Source organism: Dryas octopetala, chromosome 6 (assembly GCF_963921425.1).
Source record: "Dryas octopetala chromosome 6, drDryOcto1.1, whole genome shotgun sequence".
Classification (NCBI taxonomy): domain Eukaryota; kingdom Viridiplantae; phylum Streptophyta; class Magnoliopsida; order Rosales; family Rosaceae; genus Dryas; species Dryas octopetala.
This window is the reverse complement of record NC_141371.1, coordinates 10,317,560-10,331,366: the sequence shown is the minus strand read 5'-3', so window position 1 is coordinate 10,331,366 and position 13,807 is coordinate 10,317,560. Positions and strand designations below refer to the sequence as shown.

General features: G+C 38.3%; 2 protein-coding genes across 3 annotated transcripts; one reads left to right on the top strand and one right to left on the bottom strand.

Annotated features, from left to right (window-relative positions):
- The first annotated feature begins 4,322 nt into the window (after positions 1 to 4,322).
- Positions 4,323 to 7,895, top strand: LOC147282262 (Ubiquitin carboxyl-terminal hydrolase family protein). Of its 2 annotated transcripts, none has more exons than XM_086248107.1 (2): positions 4,323 to 5,742; positions 7,352 to 7,895. In XM_086248107.1, the coding sequence occupies exon 1, from the start codon at positions 4,409 to 4,411 to the stop codon at positions 5,678 to 5,680; it is 1,272 nt and encodes a 423-aa protein (XP_086104233.1). In that variant the 5' UTR covers positions 4,323 to 4,408; the 3' UTR covers positions 5,681 to 5,742; positions 7,352 to 7,895. The 2 variants fall into 2 exon arrangements, with proteins under 2 accessions (XP_086104233.1, XP_086104234.1); XM_086248108.1 differs by having other exon boundaries at positions 7,349 to 7,895.
- Positions 7,896 to 8,425: 530 nt separating this feature from the next.
- LOC147282261 (DEAD-box ATP-dependent RNA helicase 37-like) lies at positions 8,426 to 13,594 on the bottom strand. Its single transcript, XM_086246528.1, has 7 exons — positions 13,357 to 13,594; positions 11,944 to 12,744; positions 11,776 to 11,859; positions 10,670 to 10,912; positions 10,303 to 10,470; positions 9,972 to 10,085; positions 8,426 to 9,140 (listed from the first exon to the last, which is right to left on the bottom strand). The coding sequence occupies exons 2-7, from the start codon at positions 12,694 to 12,696 to the stop codon at positions 8,634 to 8,636; spliced, it is 1,869 nt and encodes a 622-aa protein (XP_086102654.1). The 5' UTR covers positions 12,697 to 12,744; positions 13,357 to 13,594; the 3' UTR covers positions 8,426 to 8,633.
- Between the last annotated feature and the right edge of the window lie 213 nt (positions 13,595 to 13,807).

Here is a 13,807-nt window from a genome sequence, read left to right as displayed (position 1 = left end):
GGACTCGCGCGCTTCCTCTCCGGACCCGAGCTCGGCAGATCCGGCCACACCCCTCCCGACCCGCCGACCCGAGCAGCGCTCAGCCCAACCCGAGCCGAGCCCAACACTCGCCCGAGCTCGTCCCTTGCTCTTCCGACCCGCGCTCCTCTGCTCCGCCCCCTGCAAAGGCTCCGACCCGAGCTCCTCCTTCGCCGACCCGAGCCCACTCAGTCATTCCTCGGCTGCACACCCCCGCCTTCTATTTAGTTGGTCCATCCCCTGTTTCCAAACACAAAAAAAAAAAAAGGGGCAGCCCCTATATTTGGTTATCAAAACAACAAGAGGGGGGGGGGCAGCCTATATTCGGAACTTCAAAAAAAAAAAAAAAAAAAAAAAAAAGGGAGAGGAGGGGAGAGATAAGGGTGTGGAAATCTTTATATTTGGGCTCTCCCATTTCATACAAGATTCTCATTTACAAAGGGCGACATCCCACCATTAAAATCGGACGAGATTCACTGGGATTACACGAAGTGTCTACTGCTTGGAATACAGGGTGATCAGAAATTCAAACAAAAAAAAAAAAAGGGAATCTTTCATATGTAACCCCCAAACTTTCCTGCAGTACAGCTTTTCTTGCTAAGGAACTTGGGGGACTTCTGGACAGTATCTTAAGCAGGAACAAGTATGTGGACACTTGTCGTTCTGCTCGGACTTCTTTGTGTGCAAAGTTCCCAACCAAGAAGTATCTTTTGCTCGGAAACTTGGGGGACTTCTGTTCGTATGATTAATCATCTCGGCATAACGACAAGTCACATAAGGCTTAACATCATGTCGTTTGGGCCTAGGCCCAAAGACTAAGCCCTTCCTAGGCTCTTGGGCTCCTAGCCCCTAACCTCTTAGGCTCCGGCCCTCTAGGCTCCGGCCTCCCAGGCTCCGGCCTCATAGGCTCTGGCCTCCTAAGCTCCAGCCTCCTGGGCCCCCGACCCGTGTCAACTCACTCGGATCCTCGAGACCGGTGACACGTGGCGCTCGTACAGTGCAAGTCACCACAAAGGACACGTGTCGTCACCGGATTGGTTGACACTCTTCCAAAGGTACTATAAAAGAGGTACCTTCTTGTCACAAAAGGACAACTGAAATCATTATTATACTATTCACTCACTCTGCTCTCAGATCTCTCTGAACACTGACTTGAGCGTCGGAGGAGCTTTGGCCGGCACCACACCGGTGCCCTTCCCGCTCACTTTTGTGTATCTGTGCAGGGTGCTCCGAATATCATTCTCTCTCATTACTCACCAGTCGGACCCAGCTACCCGTTCCTGCCCCACTTCGACGTGTCATCCGCTCGGTGGTGGGTCAACGGGCCTACGTGGTTCGACTCGACGTTGACTGCTTTACCATTTTTGAGCATCAACAGAAACATATATAAGATGTGAAATTGTGAATGTAGATCGATCTAGAGTCAAACATGATTAATTGTTTTTATTCACAAATTAACAGTCAGATAACAATCGTCCACAAATTGTGAGGAATATGAACCACATAATCAGATAAAAAGCAGTAATGGTCCAGACTCCAGACTCATAAATTACCTATATACGTACACAGGCCAGGAAACAGCCAATTAACACTACAGGAAATAAGTAAAAGTCAGTACTCGATCGGTATATAGCAAACACGTACTAAAGCGCGCATGCAACAACTCATAATTAATTTGTGTGTCCTCTCTCTGTCTCTCCAACACAAAGACAAAGAAGCAGGCAGGTAATTTTCTGGATTTTGAATTACTCTGTATTGGATCTTTAGGGCACACTACACGTACAGTTTATTTGTGGACAAGAGCAATAGAAAAAGAAGCCAAAATGATCATGTATGGCAAGAAAGTGGAAAGTCATTTAGGTAAAGTTAGCTATATATCCACAATAGTAAGTCGACCTTTGATATACATGTGACCTATCTACAGTGCCCAAAAGAGAGGAAGACTGTATAAAAAGATCTGACAATTTTGTTTCTGGTAAAAACTGCAGTTAAATTAAAACTTTGCGTGTGAATATATATATCGTTCCCAAAAAGAACATGATAGTTGTCGGCAGATCTAGCTTGCAATCTATGATCTGCTGCAAACCGACGTGTGGGAGCTGTAAGCTAGAGAAGGATGTTTGCCTTTTGTGTCCTGCATGACACATATATATAGCTAGTAGTCTGCTTTTTATTCAAAACGGCAAACCAAACTAATTTAATTAATAGGTTTAGATTTTTTCCAAACCATATTCATTCATGGTTGATTTGAACAGTTTGGTTAGAGATGACAAAGAAATAAAGAAAAAGATAAATGAATTAAGAGATGAAGATGAATGAGATATATAAAAGTATATATGAAGAATTAAAGAAGATAGATAGTTAATTTAATCGTTTAAATGCCCACCCCTATTTGACTCCATGGCACATAATTCGTTTTATCAAGTCTAATCATGGCATATAATTCATTTTATCAAGTATGATCGTTCCATCTTGAAAAGGCATATCTTGTATATATAGGTAAAATTTTTGAAACAATTCTTCCAACTACTTTAATTATCACCTATTTTGATATCACATTTTTGTGAAATATATAAAGGAATCTATCTTTTCTGGATTATAACTAGAACCTCTTTTTACTTATGGATCCATCTCACATCAATAATTCAACATCTACCATGCACCTATATGGGTAATTTTGGACAAATTAATTTCTTTTGAAGTGGATTTTTCTATGTGATCGAGAACCAAAATTCAACATGCAGAAAAGCTGAAGATAAGAATGCTCTTTAAGAAAATAAGAAGAGGGTCATGGAACGACTGTTCATTTGCCATACGCAACCTGCAGAACGACATATATGAATGGCATCGGATCTGCCCCTGTAGAAAGGTAATGGATATGCCTATAAAATATCATAATTTAGTTTTTTCTCTCTATATTTGCATATACGTACTCACCAAAACTTTTTGCTAACTTATGCATCGATCATAGTGCCTTTTGCAGGTACACCACCCCTTTTTTGTGGAGCGTGGAGTTTGAAGGTTCATTGTTGTTATCCAGCTTTTACTGTAACTTGGTGTTAACAAATTTCTTATATATAGGTGAGAAATTTTGATCTAACATGCTATAGGAGGTAAATTGCAATTGTGTTTGTTAGAGTACTCGAAAATAGTATTTTAGCTTGCAATTAATGCTTCAAGAAAATTAACAGGAAATTACATGCTAGATTACGTGCTCGATCTCGTCGAGGCTGATCCGAGCATAAAATCGATGATGATGTATTATGCAATATGTAAAGAGTATTATGGAAGAAGACAAACGAACCCCCAGCCCACACTTCACAATTTAATTGGGTTCGGGTTTGAGTTAGTCAGGTTGAACAACCATTACCCATCAAATATTGAGTTGGGTTCACATTGGGACAATAATTACCATATTTAATTATAATGTATGACTTAAAAATAGGAGAAAAAGTCCAAGATCCTTATAATATAATTAAGCATTTACATAAACACTTTTACACAACTCATATTTGGTTGACCATGAGCACGTGTGGCCACTTGGCCTAACACACGTGGGCCAGTCTGCTTACCTAACCACCTAGCAACCACAAAGCAGGGAATTTAATGATCGAGACTGTTCATTTCTTATGTCTCTTCTTAAGAGTTGTCTATGTAAAAAATCAGTCAAATCCATAATTGTTTGGTCATTTAAACTATGCAGACAAATACAGTTCATCAGATAAAAGGGTAAATGATGTTGACAATAATATAATGGTTAAACAGTTTCTGATTTGGCTGATTTTTTGTAAATGTGATCTTTGAATGATGCTCTCAAATATGAGCGGTTTCGATCATTGAATTCGTTGATGGGTGATTAGGTGAGCGAATAATTTATCGCTCTATGATGAGCGAGTGATTATTAAGTCGGGTTACAACTTAGGCTCGGGTTTAGTTCTAGTAAAGCCTCAACCCAACCCAATTCAAATTTCTTCAGGTTGAATTCGGGTTTAGGCTCTTTTAAACTTTCCCATTCGGATTTAAAAAGCCGAGTTGGGTTCAGGCAGGTTTGGATTTGGATTAGCCCAACCCAAGTTGCACTAATTTTTATTGCTCACTCGGCTTGGCCCGCCAGCCAGTGGAATCGAGTTCTTATTTGGGCTTTCAATATTCAACTAGCTAAAGGGTAACATTTTCTCGGCCCATGGGCCTATGGATGGAGCTCATCTTTTGTTTTTTTTTTGGTCGGAGAGCTCATCTATATTACTTGGAAGAACTGAAGAAGGATGGAGCTCATCTTTCTTTCTTACTTGGAAGTTGGAAGAAAGAACATCAAAATCTCCAACTGGGCATTCCAATTCTTCATCCTTTTAACTCACCAATACTCCAAAATCACACATAAAAACCCAAAATGAAAACTTTCCTCTTCTCTCTCCTAAAACCCCACACCCTCTCTAAACCCACCAAGCTTCTTCTTCACCAACACCACCAATGGCGAGGCATAGCCAAGGTCCGCCTCAAATGGGTCAAGAACCGAAGCTTCGACCACATCATCGACACCGAGACCGATCTCAAAGCCGCTTGTCTTCTCAAGGACGCCATCAAGCGCTCGCCAACTGGGTTCCTCACCGCCAAGTCCTTCGCCGATTGGCAAAAGCTTCTCGGTCTAACTGTCCCAGTTCTTCGCTTCATGCGCAGGTACCCAACTCTTTTTGAAGAATTCCCACATGCCCGTTATGCCAATTTGCCTTGTTTTAAGTTAACAGACACTGCACTGTTGTTAGACTCACAAGAACAGAGTATACACCAAACCCATGAGAGTGATACTTTGGAGAGGCTTTGTAGAGTGCTTATGATGATGAAAACTAAGGCTTTACCTCTCCAATCTTTATATCCTTTGAAATGGGATCTGGGTTTGCCTGATGGTTTTGAGAAAGTGTTGGTTCCAAAATACCAGGATTGTTTGAGAATGGTTAAGGGCTCAGATGGGGTTGCCCGGTTGAAAGTCACACAATGGCCCGAGGAGTATGCAGTATCGGCATTGCAGAGGAGTAAAGAGGGTGGTGATTTAGGGGATGAGTATAGGCAGTTCAAGAGGGGGAATACGGTGTTGGCATTCCCGATGAATTTTCCGAGGGGTTATGGAGGGCAGAAGAAGGTTAGGGAGTGGATGGAGGAGTTTCAGAAGTTACCATACATTTCGCCATATGAGGATTCTAGGCATATTGATCCTAATAGTGATCTTATGGAGAAAAGGGTAGTTGGAGTTTTGCATGAGTTATTGAGCTTGACTCTTCATAAGAAAACCAAGAGGAACTACTTGAGAAGCTTGAGAGAGGAACTGAATCTTCCACATAAATTTACAAGAATCTTCACAAGGTATCCGGGGATTTTCTACCTCTCTTTGAAATGTAAAACAACCACTGTTGCCCTCAGAGAAGGGTACCAGCGAGGGAAATTAGTGAACCCGCATCTCCTCACACGTCTGAGAGAGAAGTTTTATCATGTCATGAGAACTGGGCTTCTCTACCGCAATAAAGGTGTGAACGTGCTATCTCAGCAAGATATTTTGCTTAACAGTGTGGAGAGTGAAAGTGGGCAGGAAGAATCTGAAGGGGAAGAGCTTGGAGCAGGTGATGAATGCTACGAGGATGAAGATTTGGAAGGATCTGATGAAGATTAATGTTTGTATCAGAGAAGTTCAATATTTTGCTTAAATTGGATAGCAGTCACATTCACTTTCAAGTAAGAAATTCTGAATAAACGTTGATTTTAGAGTTTTCTTATTTATGTGTGAGAGTATATATCATTTTTTTCGTATTTTATTTGTATTGTCTCCATGCTAAAAATGTTTGTATTGTGAGCTGACGCAGTGGAAATCTGCTGAGGTTGTTGAAATTTTCATGCAAAAATGTGATAATGATTATGACATTTTTAGGTCGACCTTCTGATTAATTGCAAAAGGAAGCTTAACCACATTTCTTTCAGACTTTACAAGTTTACATCTGTTGGTTTTCTTTAAGTAAAATGGAAGAATCCAAGTTTTGTACAAAATGTTTTTGTCTGTTTACATTTGGCTAAGTTTATATTTCATATGGAGATTGAACATTTTAAATTTCCAATTATTTTGTAATGTAACCGTAAAATACACTACAATTAATGTACATGCCTATGCCTCTCAGAATAATATCTGGGAACTTATGAACTGGTCGAATTGAAATAGGTATTACTCTTGGATAGCATTTAAAATCCTTTTAAAACAAAGCCCTTGGGATTAGCTCAAGTTGTGAGGGAGGGTGGGGAAATGGGTTAGGATTAGGATAGGTCAAGGTTTGATCCCTTAGAATGTAGCCAAAAACCAAAAAAATCCTTTGATAACATGCTTTGAAATTCTAGGGAAGCATTGTCCCTGGGGAAGAATTTTCCTTTCACTGGACAATTAATTCAATTTTGTACCAACTCATTAACATTTTTCTGATAAATTTTTCTCTCACCATTTTTTTTTTTATCAAATTTAATTTGAACATTTTTTCCTTGAATTTTATCTGCTTTCTTTTGTCACACATTTTCGTTGCCACTTTGATTTGTGGTCTTTTATCATGGTTTTAGTGCTGGTTTCCAACGTGTTATTCAAATAGTTCAAAGTGAACTGGTTCCCATCATGTGCAAAAATTTAATATTTTGAAGTTGCTGTGTTATGTAGAGTCAAAGTGTTATTGTTATTAATTCCCAGTGTGTATTATGGATTGAAAATTCCTCCAGACTATTGAAGACTTTGCACCAACTTGTAGATTTGGTTCGATTTCTATTCCGACCCTAATTAGATCCTGTGCAAAGTGTACATTTGTTGGTTCAGCCCTTGGGGTACTGTAGCTATCATTCTTTGCATATAATTTATGTTGTGGTGATGACAATAGATTATGATATTTCTATATGTTCCTTATTAATTTGCATTTGCCCTGTTTTTCGATGTCAGGTATTCTACATCAGTTGTGTGACTGAGAATTAATTTTCTGTAGATTAATTATAAGAATTTGCTCCCTATTGCACATGAAGAAGCAACCTGTACCCTTTGGTGAAAGATTTTCCTTTAGCATGCTTACTTTATTCTCACTGTTTGCTTTCAATTTTTTTTCTTTTTGTGCATGAGTTTTGCTGGTCTTTTGTCTACATGAGAAATAGATCCTTGGCTTCAAAATGAAAACATGGACATGTTAGTATCCCAAACTGGAATGAACGATTTTTTCTGCATGAATAAATCTCCTATCTTTTTTACACGAGACAAATCCTAAACTTATAACATTTCTGTAATCATGAACTCGACTGAATGTTTTTGTTTCTGCCCTTCAAGTAGTTGGCTTCTCAGGTGAACCCAAAGGCCAAGCAGCATTTTGAGTTAATATGAAGATGATGTTCCAAGGGTGTAGGAAGACCTCTCTTCAAGGTGAAAATCTCCAAAATCTTTCAAATAGTGGAACTGACATGTGGTGACCAAGGTACCTAATTATATTGATGGAAGAGCAATGGATAATATGAAGTTGTAGAGTACACACCCAGAGAAAACAGTGCAAAATTTGATAGGAGGTTGCAAAGAATGGCAGATCTGTTGTTCTGTTTAGATCAAGGGCAATGTAACAATCTCAATTGCAGTTTTGAACAAGATAACAATTTTCTTGCAAAGTTTTGGTAGATGGCAGTAAGTAGTTTGATTCCTTAGGTCAGCCTCTTTGCAATGCTCTTTTGCCATTGCTTGTTTGTAAGATACATGTTGGTGTATTTTCTGCGGTAATTTTCATGTTAGTTATGGACCTATGGTTATGTTTTGAGCAAGTGTGATTTTGAACCCTTTACTTATTGAATTCTTCAAAGAAATCTGTTAATGAAATTACATTCGTATCCCTCATAAATTGTTTTATTTTTTTGAATAAAACAACCACCATGACTATCTGACCATGGCAATGCCTCGGGATGCGCTCCACAAAGAGACTCTAGAGTCTCATGCGCTAGAGTCTAGAGTCTAGAGTCTCATGCGCTCCACAATAAGTGTCTCCTGGAATGTGTAAACAAAAATAGTTTTTGTTGCCCCTCTTTAATTCATAACACCCTTTGAATAAGACCTTTTGGTTAACATGCTCGTTACATTTCTCCTGGAGCATTAGCAGAGTTTCATTTTCTTTATTCTTTATTTCAATAATTTACCAAGTTTTGATCTTCTACCAAACACAGATGTGTCCCACCAGATTGACGCTCTAATCTTTAAACCATTCTTCCTATGCGAGATGTAGACATTACAGAACGCAATCCATTGCATTGTAATTAAGGAGGGGCAACAAAAACTGTAGCTCAATTTTTTTTGACTGATAGACAATTTGAAACTCATAATTACAATATCTTTTTTTTTTTTTTTTTTTTTTTTTTTCTATCTGATGCATTATAAGTGGGTAAATTTGAATTGACACTTTGTTTCTCATTGTGTATTTACAAATAAAAAGCAAGATTACATTAGACCATTTAAAGAAAAATTCAGAGAAAAGAAAAGGGAAACAGAATATATAATCCATGAATTTGGAAGAAAAATAATATTTATATACTCAGATTAAAAAAGTAAAGGAACAAATACAGTATATCATGGAACACTAATCCCAAGCACTGGTCATAGCATTACCTGGTCCAGAACCCCCGGGACCCCCACCATAGCCACCAGGAACCCCATATCCCCCACTACTGTTCCCCCCACCATAAAAATCTGAACCACCTCTATTGGAAGAGCCATCCCTTCTAAAATCACGACCACCAAAACGGCCTCCACCGGATCGCCGGTTTCTGCCACCACCGCCGTAAGAAGCTCTTGACGCATAACGAGTAAGCCATGCAGGTACTTCCTGGTTTGCTTCTTGCATTAGATCAGCTAGCGGTCTTGCCAATGAAAGATTATTCTCGTTAAAGAAAGCTGTTGCCAATCCTGATTTTCCGGCTCTCCCTGTCCGACCTATCCGATGGACGTAATCATCAATGTCATTTGGGAGATCAAAGTTTACCACATGAGCTACATGGGGGATATCAAGACCACGTGCTGCCACATCTGTTGCCACTAAGATTGGTGTATGTCCAGTCTTGAATGATCTCAATGCCTGTTCTCTTTCCTGCATACAAACACATCATATTATAATAGTTATACCAGGGCTCAGATTAATCCTAAACTTGTATGGCCAACATAAAATACAAAGAAAAGGACCACAATTAACAACCAAGCGAAACTCTCTACTGTGAGAATCTTCATATTATGATCATGAAATCCCTTCCAATTCTTTACCTAAATCGGAAACTTATCATCATTTAAAAGAACATATTAACAAGAAATGAAACAGACACTAAAACCTTGCTGCAAGGACAGCAGAAATATAATTCACTCAGCTATGGCAGCAAAATAGCTCAATCAAAGAAGTTCATGTTTTTTTTTTTTTTTTGTTCTCTTTGTTGCCAAGACATACATTCAAAGGTTCATGTCAGCTCGAGCTCAATTCAGCTCATCTGTTTTAAAGCCCCAACCTAACCTACCAAGCACGTCTCCATTCTGGCTCTTACATATATACGCACTGTGTCTTGCCGACATCTGCCTTAAACAAATAATTTGTCATGGCTAAATATTCTAAGAACATTCAAATTATTTTATCCAATGTTGGGAAAGCCATTAAGGATTGCAAATTTGCTAACCATTTTATTGTTACATACTTACATCCGTGCAACAAATTGCGACTACAATGTCTTATTATCCAATAAGCTGTATTTGTTTTATTTACTCATCCAAAAAAATAAATAATTAGATAAACTTTCCAGTTCCTTATTACTCCAAGGTTTAGCTCCCCACTAAAGCAAGAATATTTGTCGTCAACAACAAAAAATATCACCAACAGAACAATAGATAACATATATCACTTCTTATACACTAAAAGAATACAATCCAACCAGCTTACCTGTTGTGTTCTGTCACCATGAATAGTAGTCGCTGGAAATCCATTAATACACAACCAGTGTTCCAATGCGTCAGCTCCCTTCTTTGTCTCCACAAAAACTAATGTCAGAGATTGCTGCAAATTCAATGACAAACAATCTATTAATATAATGCAAGATATTGATCTAAGCTATCAAATTGAATGGAAAGAATAGCATTGCAACTAGTAGCTTAAGCTGTATGGGTCAATTATTAAAAGAAAATAAACTACAAGTAAGTTCACTCCATTATATTCAAATAAATAAAAATAACATTAGCAAGTCTAGATTGCAGATTTTTTTGTTTCATATTACCTTGCTGTGAACTCCATTTTCCCTCTGTGCATGAAGGAGGTCCATGAGATGACTTCTTTTATCAGACTCATGAACGAATTCAACTCTTTGAACAATTAAATCAGTACTTGAACCAACCCTTCCAACAGCCAAAAATATATAGGTTGAAAGAAAATCCGATGCCAGTCTCTGCATTCCAATGAAATTGCAAAAGCTATCAGATACTTTAAACTTGGAATTCCACTATTCAGTACAACTAGTACCAACATTCAAGTCAAAGGGTAAGATCTAAACAAAATATTCACGATGCACCAATAAGAAATTAAGAATAGAATGTCAATAATTAAGGAACAATCAAACAGAAAGCCCAACTAACAATTAAACAAACCTGTATCTCCTTTGGAAAGGTAGCACTAAATAGCATGGTCTGTCTCAAACCTGGTGGAGGCATGTCCATCTGTTCCACTATCTTCCTAATTTGAGGCTCAAAACCCATGTCCAGCATCCGATCTGCCTCATCAAGAGCCAAATATCTGATCATCTGTAAAGACACTCTAGCCCTCTCAAGCAGATCTACCAATCGTCCCGGAGTTGCCACAAGAATATCAACTCCTCTCTCAAGCTCTCTCAACTGACATAATATTAAAAAACAATAGATTAAGAGGTGAATCTTCAAAAAAAAAAAAAAACAATGTAAAAGGGACAGAAAGTGTGGGCACCAAATTAAAAATGTGAACATATTATAATAAGAGAGATTTAGAGTCCAATCCATTTTTTGAGTCTTTCTTAGACTAAGACCAGTAGTGATTTAGGGTTTTTAATCAAGTTTTTTTATTTTTCTTCTTTGACGGCTTTATGTTAGGTTTCAACTCCGGAATTTTGGGCGTTAGCCTCTACAAAGCCCACTCTACACCTTAGGAGGGGAAATACCCTTCAAATCGGGGAATGACTTTATTATGAATTAAAATGATTTTCTTATAAATTAAAAGGACTTTATTATGAATTAAAAAAGATTTCTTATAAACTAAAGGACTTTATTATAAATTAAAAGGACTTTATTATAAATTAAAAGGATTTTCTTATAAATTTTAAAACACCTCCGGTCTCCATTTAAAAACTGTTTTTCTAAATGACCCAAGCCTAATTATCTCTTATAATAATTTAAATGGTCTAGGGACAAAATTTGAATACAGGTCAAACATATAAACCTAAGGTCCACCCATCCTTTACCTTTACAACCCAAGCCCTAATTCCATAATGAAATTGAAAAAAAATGGAAGAAGAAAAAAGATATGGCATAGAAAATAAACAACAACCAAATGAATTTTCATAGGTAATCAACATTTTCTGGTATCATGGTATATCATCTTCACCAAAAGCAGGGGAAAAAAAAAAAAAAAAAGCAATATAAGCTTTAATGTCAAACAGTTGAAAAGAGAGAGAGAGAGAGAGAACAAGGATCCAAAGTGTCAACCAATGCCCAGTTATACAAACCTGTTGGTTTATTGGCGCTCCTCCATAAGCAACTACCACCTTAACACCAGTTTGATAAGAAAATTTTCTAGTTTCTTCATGTATCTGCAAGGCAATCAAAACAGACCAATAAGCTAACATATTGACCATTAGAATGCACATGTGTGACTCGCATAACCACAATCCAACCTGGCAAGAAAGTTCCCTTGTAGGGGAGAGAATAAGAGCAAGTGGGTACACAGTACGTGCTCCACGAGGTCTCTGAGCATACTGCCCTTGCATGATTCCACTAATAATCGGAAAGCAGAAAGCAGCTGTCTTCCCTGAACCTGTCTGAGCACAAGCCATCAAATCCCGCCCTGATAGAGAAATCAGTATTGCATGACGCTGAACAGGAGTTGGCTTCACATACTTGCACCTCCGAATATTTAGATTCAATGCATCCCCTAAGTCTATCTCCGCAAAAGTATTTACAGGTGGTGGCACATTATCCCCACTAGTTTCAACTGGGATATCCTCGTAAGCATCAAAGTTAATGCCAGTGCTTTCTTGCTCACTAAACGCACTTTCCGTGATGTCATCATCACCAAAAGGGTTTACCTCACGCTCCCTCCCGCGGTCCCACCCTCCACTTCTATTGTTCCAACCACCACCACTACGAGTGCCACCAGAACTATATCCTACGCGCCCAACATCAGGCCTAGAACCACCACCACCCCAGGCGGAGCCAGCTGCGGGCCCACTGTAACCTACACGATCATTGGCTGGTGATGGGGCAGAGTGTGAAGGAGCCGGGGGATCAGATGATGGTGGCCTATTACGGAGATGTGGTGGGACATAAGTTGATCGTGCAGGGCGAAATGAGCTGTTATTATCAGATGAACCAGCGGCTGCATTCTCTGTTTGAGAATTAGCTACAGAATCTGCCCATGACGTTCTCATGATTGGAAAAATATGACCCCTTCTTTTCCAATAGTTGCAATTAGGAACCTAATGAACCAAACACAAAAAAAGAGATCAAAAATTGGACTCCAAATCAAAATTTGTCTCATGCCTTTTCTCCATATAGCTTGCAAATCAAAACCATGATCAATCTTACTCCTATAGCATTCAAGCTAAACATCAAAACAAATCATTATAAGCAAAAACTTTGTCATTAAACAAAAATATGTCTAAAAAATTGATGAAACAAGGACTTGTCCACAAAAATTATCATAAGAAGATGGTTAAATAAAGATTTCAGTTACAAAATATATTTAAGTAAAAGTACGCTTGAATAATTTACACAAAAGCAATTACAGAATTCAGAAACAAAAAAATGGTTTGGTTATTGCAAAGAACACCATGCAGAAAAGCTAAAATGCATATCTGAGCAAGCAGATCGAAGTAAAATTAAGCAAATAAAACCATCATTAAATCAAAATTTTAGAAAACAATACAATGTCGCTAATACAAAAAAATGGGTTAAAAAAGAGAGGTCTCAAATTTTGAAACGAAAACACAGAGCATGCATTTAGATAGCAGATTCAGACATGCAAAACGATTAACGAGCACCAAAAAATGGAGAAAATTGCAGAGACTGAGAGACAGAGAGCTACGAACCTGGAGGGAAAACGAGCAGTGAGAACAGCGGAAATGGATCGGGAAACAGGAAATTGAGAAACCCTAGGTTTTCTGAGAGCGGGAATAGCAGGATCGGACAGGGAGCGAAACTATCGCTCTGGTTTCGGTTTTTCTTCGTCAATTGAGATTTTTTTTTTTTCTACTTTTTTTTGTTTTTTCTGTTCTGAGATTCTCTTTCCCTTTTCAACTCGTATCAAAACTCTTTCTTCTCCTTTTCTTTTCCTTTTTCTACGCTGCCACAGGTGTGTGAGGAAAATTTTAATTTTTGAAAAATAAAATATCTGAAATTCATTGACGTCCGTACAATTTGGGGGATGGCTGCCGTCGTAAAATTAAAAATAACCGAACGGTAAACCGCGAAATTGTGAGGATTAGTATTTTGTTGATTTAATGGTAGCATGTGACCCGTACCAACAAATTTAACATGAGG